The sequence below is a fragment of the Xenopus laevis genome, chromosome 8L (assembly GCF_017654675.1).
Source record: "Xenopus laevis strain J_2021 chromosome 8L, Xenopus_laevis_v10.1, whole genome shotgun sequence".
Taxonomy (NCBI): domain Eukaryota; kingdom Metazoa; phylum Chordata; class Amphibia; order Anura; family Pipidae; genus Xenopus; species Xenopus laevis.
In genome coordinates this window covers 5,624,406-5,633,839 of record NC_054385.1, presented here as the reverse complement: position 1 = coordinate 5,633,839, position 9,434 = coordinate 5,624,406, and the positions used below count along the sequence as shown (strand labels likewise).

The 9,434-nt window shown below is 36.7% G+C and overlaps 1 protein-coding gene across 1 annotated transcript; it reads left to right on the top strand.

Moving 5' to 3' along the window:
• Nucleotides 1-787: 787 nt before the first annotated feature.
• Nucleotides 788-7,388, top strand: LOC108698196 (putative uncharacterized protein BRD3OS). The gene is made up of 3 exons (XM_041572355.1): nucleotides 788-811; nucleotides 932-1,094; nucleotides 5,782-7,388. The coding sequence occupies exon 3, from the start codon at nucleotides 5,985-5,987 to the stop codon at nucleotides 6,240-6,242; it is 258 nt and encodes an 85-aa protein (XP_041428289.1). The 5' UTR covers nucleotides 788-811; nucleotides 932-1,094; nucleotides 5,782-5,984; the 3' UTR covers nucleotides 6,243-7,388.
• The last annotated feature ends 2,046 nt before the right edge of the window (nucleotides 7,389-9,434 follow it).

Here is a 9,434-nt window from a genome sequence, read left to right as displayed (position 1 = left end):
CTATTGCTATATCTAGCTTATATATTTTCATAGAATAGTGAATTGAATTTCTGATCAGCAGGGCTGTTTATGTCTGTATATCTTCTTTTTTATTATTATTTGGACCGCCCTGGTCCAATGTTTCCTTATCAATTTAAGGCCCATGAAGAGTACAGACCTATTATAACAATACAGATATTCTATATTCTATAAGTATAATTTTTTTATATTCATTTGTGAAGATACTGCTCCCACCATGTGTAAATATGAACAGTGGTAGATTGCACCAAAGCCCACCGGCAAGAAGGTCTGGAGGGAGGTGGGGAGGCCCGGCTGCATGGACCTGGGGCTTTCCGGATATGGATCTTTCCGTAATTTGGATCTTCGTACCTTAATTATACTAAAATGCAATTGAAACATGAAATAAACGCAATAGGCTGGTTTTGCTTCCAATAAGGATTAATTATATCTTAGTTGGGATCAAATACAAGCGACTGTTTTATTATTACACAGAAAAAGGAAATCAGTTTTAAAAATTTGCACTTCTGTTTTATTAAAATTCGCAAATTAAGTAATCTCTATCAATTCACTGCAAAATAAAATGATCACATTGGCAGTTTTCTCTCCTTATGGACTAATTATTACACAAAGCTTGTGACGGTCCTTTAAGCCTAGGGGCGGGATTAATGGTGATTGGCCCAGAAGGAAGGCAGGACCATGTGTCACAGAGAGAAGCTTCACACAGAATGAAGGATAATTTGATTGACAGCATTAGGGGCAGGGCAGAACAGCCGAAGCTAGGGACTGAGGGAAAATTCCAAGACACAACATGGTATGAAAATTTCAAGAAGTCATTCGATAAATAATAATAGTGTAATTTTTTTTTTATCCGCTTTTCCTTGATGACTTGTTGTAATCGTACATTTATATCTATTTATATTAGATCCCTTAGAACCCTGCTTGTTACTAGACACCAGAGCAGCAGCATTGAGATTGAAAGGCGGAACTCGTTGTCAAGCTACTTTGTTTCCTGGGGAGAGCTGAGCTTGGGAAACATCGCCATGGGAAAACGTTGCCATGGAGAGAGTGAATAAAGGAAAGCTGCTTTTGGGCAGGTAGGTTTTGCAGCCCTACAACAGGGGTGTTTAGGGAATAGGGTTGCCACTTTTTCTGGAAAAAAATACCAGCCTTCCTATATATTCCCTATTAATAACATTGGGATCAGCCATTATTTTTTACCGGCCAGGCCTGGCCAGGTGGCAACCCTAGCAGGGAACATGGGAAACAGATTAAACCATTTTACAAGGGGGGTTGCAGTAACAGGCCACCGTCTCAATCAGCAGCCAGTCGCGGCTCTATAGGGAATGCGGCACCGTCTACTGCTGCTCTATTCAATATATGACAAAGCATAACTGCACTAACCTCTGGCTGTAGGCAGGGTGCTGTAGTTCTGCAATTCTTGGAGGCCAGCATGTTGTGCCTTGTCTTGCTGCCTTTAGGAGATGGCAGATACATTACAGGGAAACTGCGGCAAATTCAATAAATGGGACCTTCCTATATATTTATCTTTATTCCCTATTAATAACATTGGGATCACTGACCTTCTTATATATTTATCTTTATTCCCTATTAATAACATTGGGATCACTGACCTTCCTATATATTTATCTTTATTCCCTATTAATAACATTGGGATCACTGACCTTCCTATATATTTATCTTTATTCCCTATTAATAACATTGGGATCACTGACCTTCTTATATATTTATCTTTATTCCCTATTAATAACATTGGGATCACTGACCTTCCTATATATTTATCTTTATTCCCTATTAATAACATTGGGATCACTGACCTTCCTATATATTTATCTTTATTCCCTATTAATAACATTGGGATCACTGACCTTCCTATATATTTATCTTTATTCCCTATTAATAACATTGGGATCACTGACCTTCCTATATATTTATCTTTATTCCCTATTAATAACATTGGGATCACTGACCTTCCTATATATTTATCTTTATTCCCTATAAATAACATTGGGATCACTGGCCTTCCTATATATTTATCTTTATTCCCTATTAATAACATTGGGATCACTGACCTTCCTATATATTTATCTTTATTCCCTATTAATAACATTGGGATCACTGGCCTTCCTATATATTTATCTGTATTCCCTATTAATAACATTGGGATCACTGACCTTCCTATATATTTATCTTTATTCCCTATTAATAACATTGGGATCACTGACCTTCCTTTATATTTATCTTTATTCCCTATTAATAACATTGGGATCACTGACCTTCCTATATATTTATCTTTATTCCCTATTAATAACATTGGGATCACTGACCTTCTTATATATTTATCTTTATTCCCTATTAATAACATTGGGATCACTGACCTTCCTATATATTTATCTTTATTCCCTATTAATAACATTGGGATCACTGACCTTCCTATATATTTATCTTTATTCCCTATTAATAACATTGGGATCACTGACCTTCCTATATATTTATCTTTATTCCCTATTAATAACATTGGGATCACTGACCTTCCTATATATTTATCTTTATTCCCTATTAATAACATTGGGATCACTGACCTTCCTATATATTTATCTTTATTCCCTATTAATAACATTGGGATCACTGACCTTCCTATATATTTATCTTTATTCCCTATTAATAACATTGGGATCACTGGCCTTCCTATATATTTATCTGTATTCCCTATTAATAACATTGGGATCACTGACCTTCCTATATATTTATCTTTATTCCCTATTAATAACATTGGGATCACTGGCCTTCCTATATATTTATCTGTATTCCCTATTAATAACATTGGGATCACTGACCTTCCTATATATTTATCTTTATTCCCTATTAATAACATTGGGATCACTGACCTTCTTATATATTTATCTTTATTCCCTATTAATAACATTGGGATCACTGACCTTCCTATATATTTATCTTTATTCCTATTAATAACATTGGGATCACTGACCTTCCTATATATTTATCTTTATTCCCTATTAATAACATTGGGATCACTGACCTTCCTATATATTTATCTTTATTCCCTATTAATAACATTGGGATCACTGACCTTCCTATATATTTATCTTTATTCCCCTATTAATTACATTGGGATGACTGACCTTCCTATATATTTATCTTTATTCCCTATTAATAACATTGGGATCACTGACCTTCTTATATATTTATCTTTATTCCCTATTAATAACATTGGGATCACTGGCCTTCCTATATATTTATCTTTATTCCCTATTAATAACATTGGGAATCACTGGCCTTCCTATATATTTATCTTTATTCCCCTATTAATAACATTGGATCACTGACCTTCCTATATATTTATTCTTATTCCCTATTAATAACATTGGGATCACTGGCCTTCCTATATATTTATCTTTATTCCCTATTAATAACATTGGGATCACTGACCTTCTTATATATTTATCTTTATTCCCTATTAATAACATTGGGATCACTGACTTCCCTATATATTTATCTTATTCCCTATTATAACATTGGGAATCACTGACCTTTCCTATATATTTATCTTTATTCCCTATTAATAACATTGGGATCACTGACCTTCCTATATATTTATCTTTATTCCCTATTAATAACATTGGGATCACTGACCTTCCTATATATTTAATCTTTATCCTATTAATAACATTGGGATCACTGACCTTCTATATATTTATCTTTATTCCCTATTAATAACATTGGGATCACTGACCTTCCTATATATTTATCTTTATTCCCTATAAATAACATTGGGATCACTGGCCTTCCTATATATTTATCTTTATTCCCTATTAATAACATTGGGATCACTGACCTTCCTATATATTTATCTTTATTCCCTATTAATAACATTGGGATCACTGACCTTCTTATATATTTATCTTTATTCCCTATTAATAACATTGGGATCACTGGCCTTCCTATATATTTATCTTTTTTCCCTATTAATAACATTGGGATCACTGACCTTCCTATATATTTATCTTTATTCCCTATTAATAACATTGGGATCACTGACCTTCCTATATATTTATCTTTATTCCCTATTAATAACATTGGGATCACTGGCCTTCCTATATATTTATCTTTATTCCCTATTAATAACATTGGGATCACTGACCTTCTTATATATTTATCTTTATTCCCTATTAATAACATTGGGATCACTGGCCTTCCTATATATTTATCTTTATTCCCTATTAATAACATTGGGATCACTGACCTTCCTATATATTTATCTTTATTCCCTATTAATAACATTGGGATCACTGACCTTCCTATATATTTATCTTTATTCCCTATTAATAACATTGGGATCACTGACCTTCCTATATATTTATCTTTATTCCCTATTAATAACATTGGGATCACTGACCTTCCTATATATTTATCTTTATTCCCTATTAATAACATTGGGATCACTGACCTTCCTATATATTTATCTTTATTCCCTATTAATAACATTGGGATCACTGACCTTCCTATATATTTATCTTTATTCCCTATTAATTACATTGGCATCAACCATCATTTTTACCTGCCAGGCCAATAAAATACCGACCAGGTGGCAACCCTACCAGGGGCCCACTCAAAAACCTAAGACCAGGGGCCCACTCAAAAACCTAAGACCAGGGGCCCACACTCAGTGCTGTTCTTCTTCCTCTCCTCACTCAACCTCACCTCAACACTATAATGTATTATTCAATCTATTTAGCCTCTTTGTTCTCATAGGGAATGACCATGAAATAGGCCAAATGTTTAGAAGCAGGAGGGCCCACTGACACCTGGGTCCACCGGGACTTTTCCTGGTATCCCGGTGGGCCAGTCCGACACTACACGCCACAACTGTCCCACTATTTGTGAGTTACCATATTTCGGGATTTCTCCTGGTCTCTCATCACTCTGAAGCATTCCCACAATTTTCCACTATTTTTGATGATTCAGGCCCACCGAGGCTGCCTTATTAGGGGGCCGTATGCACCCACTCGGGCCCCCGTCAACTTCAGGGCCCCCTTCAGCTCCCACTCACAACCCACCCCGACTAACGTGTACCTGCGATTTTCTTCTGTCGGTCACCAGGCAGGTGGGAGCAGATCTGGGCCGATGGGGCCCACCAGGTTTTTCCCCTGTGTCCCACCAGGCCCATTCCAACCCTGTTTGTGGGCAGAACCTTCCTGTGATGTCAGTGGAGCTTCAGAAGAGGTTGTATTTATGTGTGTGATGTTACTTCCAAGTCTACCTGACTTCCAAGCCTTCCCCTATATTGAGAAGTCAAAGATTGACAGCTCTGCTATTTAGAGGTGGGGTCGCCACAAGCAATTATAGGGATCACTATGGCTCTGTACACACAGAGATGCAATGGAACACTGAACTGCACAAATGTTTCCGTGTTTAACTACAGCTTTAAGAATGGTAGCGGCACACAGGAAAGGGCCGGCCCGGATTTGTGGAGAGGCCACCAATGGCGGCAGGATATTAGGCTCTGACGTGCTGCCCAATCACAGAAACATGGAGATGAGCAGGAGATACGATTGTTTTTTAAACCTCCCGTGCCCCAATCCCCATTGCCCCGCCCCCGATCACAATATGAGCGAATAAAAGGGAGGGGACAACGACAGCAGGCCAATGGGGTGCCCGCTTTGTAAATCTGGCCCTGGGAAAGGGTCGGTCGCTTTTATAAAATTTAAATTGCCTTCTTTTTCTTCTTACGCTCCATTATAGGAACTAGAATGTTCGATTGGAAAACCCTCACCCATCGCTTTACGGATTTCCTTCCATTTTTGGATTCAAAAGAAGGAAAACCAAAAAAAAGAACATTTCATTGCCGTAATGTAAATCGATAACAACTAGTAGCGCATGAATGGACTGAGGCCACACCCTAATGACTTTAGTGGGGAAGCCTCTTCAGTTTTCCATATCCAGCCATGAGCGACGGGCGAGTACCTTTGGCTGAGAAGGCCATGTCTGAAGGATACGCTCGCCTGAGATACAGGGATACTTCGCTACTCATTTGGCAACAGCAGCAACAGAAACTGGAGACGGCCACCCCCGGGACTTACCTCAGCCGCAGTCAGAGCATGTGGTACTCGCAGTATGGCAATCAGTCCATATTGGTACGTGACAAGAACACCCTCAGGATTTCAAGAGACACCGGCCAATCAAAATTCTGTGTAGTGATGTGACCATGTATTTTGCACACGTTAATAGCACTTTATACCGTATATTTTGCTTAGTGTCAAACAGTACCGCTATTTTTTTCAGTATGAATTTAGTATTTATTTAAATTCTCTCCCAAAAAAAATAATTTGGGAATTAATCATTTGAAATAATATTTGCATCAGCTACACTTTTATAAAATGGACCTCAACGGATTTGTGAAATCAGATTTTGGAGCAGATTTATGAAAGGTTTGGGTGAAATTCATTTTATTTATTTTTTTACTTCAGGGCATATTTATAATAAGTGTAAAAAAATGTCTATTTTTTATATTTTATCACCAGTAAATACACTTGAAATGTCAGGATATTCATCAGCTTTCCCTGGTATTTTTTTTTTTGCAGTTGCAGGACTTTCCTATAGACAAGAATTGCGAAAATTTGAAAACCTTTTTCACACATTTTTGCTTAGTTTGGAGCAGATTTTTGAAAGGTTTTGCTCTATGGGTTTCAACTTCTCAAAACAGAAGAACAAGTTCTGAAAGAAAAGAGGACATTTTTTTTTTTTTTTTAAATCTAATTTCACAGAAATGGAACCTGCAACCCAATAATGTTTTTCACCCAGGCAAAACATACTAGGAAAGCATCAAAGTCAAAGTTGGAAACAAATTCTTTTTTATGTTATAACCGGTGGAAATGCTTGAATTATCTGGAACTTCTCAATTAATAATGTCTTCCTCGTAATATTTATCCAGGAGTATTAAATGCTTATTGAGTTGCATTTGCTTTGCACTACATTGTAGTGTTTTTGGAGGAGACGTTTGGCTACCACCGGCTTATTGCAATGGTTTGATAAATGATCAAGATGGGGGGGGAAAAAAAAAAGATTAGTAAATGAGAAAAAGGAATAAAACATTGCAATTGATTTTAATGAGAAAACAACTAAATTTGCCTCTCTGGGAAAGACCTGTAATTAAAAAAAATTGCCTGTTTTAACCTAGTTAAATCCTAAGAAAGAATGATTACAAGGATTTTTGTTTCCCAAACTTTCATAAATCTGCCCCAGATACTTATACACAAATCCTTTTACTTTAAGAGGCTGATTCACTATGGGTCGAATATCGAGGGTTAATTAACCCTCGATATTCGACTAGGAATTAAAATCCTTCGACTTCGAATCTCGAAGTCGAAGGATTTAGCGCAAATACTGCGATCGTACGATCGAAGGATTATTCCTTCGATCGAACGATTAAATCCTTCGAATCGAACGATTCGAAGGATTTTAATCCAACGATCGAAGGAATATACTTCGATCAAAAAAAACTTAGGAAAGCCTATGGGGACCTTCCCCATAGGCTAACATTGACTTCGGTAGCTTTTAGCTGCCGAACTAGGGGGGTCGAAGTTTTTTTTAAAGAGACAGTACTTCGACTATCGAATGGTCGAATAGTCGAACGATTTTTAGTTCGAATCCTTCGATTCGAAGTCGTAGTAGAAGGTCGAAGTAGCCCAAAAAAAACCTTCGAAATTCGAAGTTTTTTAACTTTGAATCCTTCACTCGAAGTTAGTGAATCAGCCCCTAAGTATTTTGAGGTTTTGCTATTATATGTATTAGTATTATGTAACCCATGTTGCACATTCACTACAGGCAGAGGCATCACTATGGGGGACTGGGGCCCACCTGAAAAAAAAAAAAAATTATGGGTCACCCAAATTTGTAGTGGTGTGCAGGCTGGACAAACTGGCGCTTTTACGTTGCGTTATTAAAAAAAGAACAGCCAGGTGTATATACGCATAAACTGCACTACCACTGGAACTAATGGAAAACGCACTATGGCAATTCACACAGGACGCCAGTATTGGCGTTATTTTAGCAGACACGCCAATACGTCAAGAAACTACCAAATCAATAGACTATGGGATCTGCACGTTTGAAACCACACTTTGTGTAAATCCACAGCGTATTTTAAATATGGCATACAAATTTTCCAATGAAAACAATGAGAAGCACATGTTGGGAAAAAAAATCCTACGTGCTGAAAAAACGCATGTTGACGTTCGCACGTGGTTTCAGTGGCCGAATTACGCCTGGCTGTTCTTTTTTAAAAACGCAATATAAAAACGTCACGTCTGGCCTTGCCCTAAGGGTCTGCCAAGTTTGAGCAACTCAGGAACCCTTGGTTTAGAGAGGGTCCTCGAATGTTCTCCGTGAAATAAAGCCGCTTAAAGGGAGAACAGTTGTTCATAAAAACCAGCAAATGACTTGCAGTATTTACATCTTTTTCCTTCTGTTTGTATAAAATCCCATCTTTCTGTCTAGAACACTAATAAAGCTGAACTCTATTGCACATTCACTATCTTGACTCATTATGTTCTATTAAGATATTGAGAACTAAAGTATCAAAACAAAATTCAATAACCAGCGGTTAAAAAAAAAAAAGCATTAATATTCAATTTTTACACAGGTATATAACTATGCTTTCAAGTTCTAATAAAGAACAGGTCAACAGCTGATTTAGGGGCTACTCTTTCCCATTTGTCCTTTGGTGAACATCCAAAAATAGTTGATACTTTTAGGCCATGAAAAGACTGGATTAATGAAATATTCACCAATAAAGAAAAAATATGGAAAATAAAAAAAGTCTTAACTGCTACCAAGGAAAGATGTGCTGCATTTGGCAGATCAAAATTCAAAGCAAAATAAAAAATTTAAAAAAAATGTATTTAAATTACATAGGAATAAAATAAAAGCCGCAGAGTAAATATGAATTATCTAAAGATTTCAAGCAACCCCCATTTTATTTAAAATTGAGATTCTCAGCCTCGTTGAAAATGGATGGAAAAGTTTGATTTTAGTGTAGGTACGAAATCTTTTCTGTAAGAAAATGCAACCAGGACTATTCCTTCAGAGTTCTCTTTTATATATGCGGTTTTTGATCATTTACAAAATGCGGTTACTGGGGGCAGGCGTGAAATGTGGTGGGTTTAGTTGTAGTTTCTCAAATTGTAAGGAACCGATTTACTAAAACTCCCTTCCACGAATTGAACTCATTTACCAATGATTATTCTCGAAAAAGTTTGGAGCAACAAAACTTCACTACAAGATAGAGGGGCACATTTATCTAGGGTCGAATATCGAGGGTTAATTAAGACAGTCGAAGTAAAATCTTCGACTTCGAATATCAAAGTCGAAGGATTTACCACTATTCCTACGATCAA

Excerpts from the sequence above, each read along its gene's own strand:
- LOC108698196 (XM_041572355.1), top strand. The coding sequence starts at position 5,985 with ATGAGCGACGGGCGAGTACCTTTGGCTGAGAAGGCCATGTCTGAAGGA.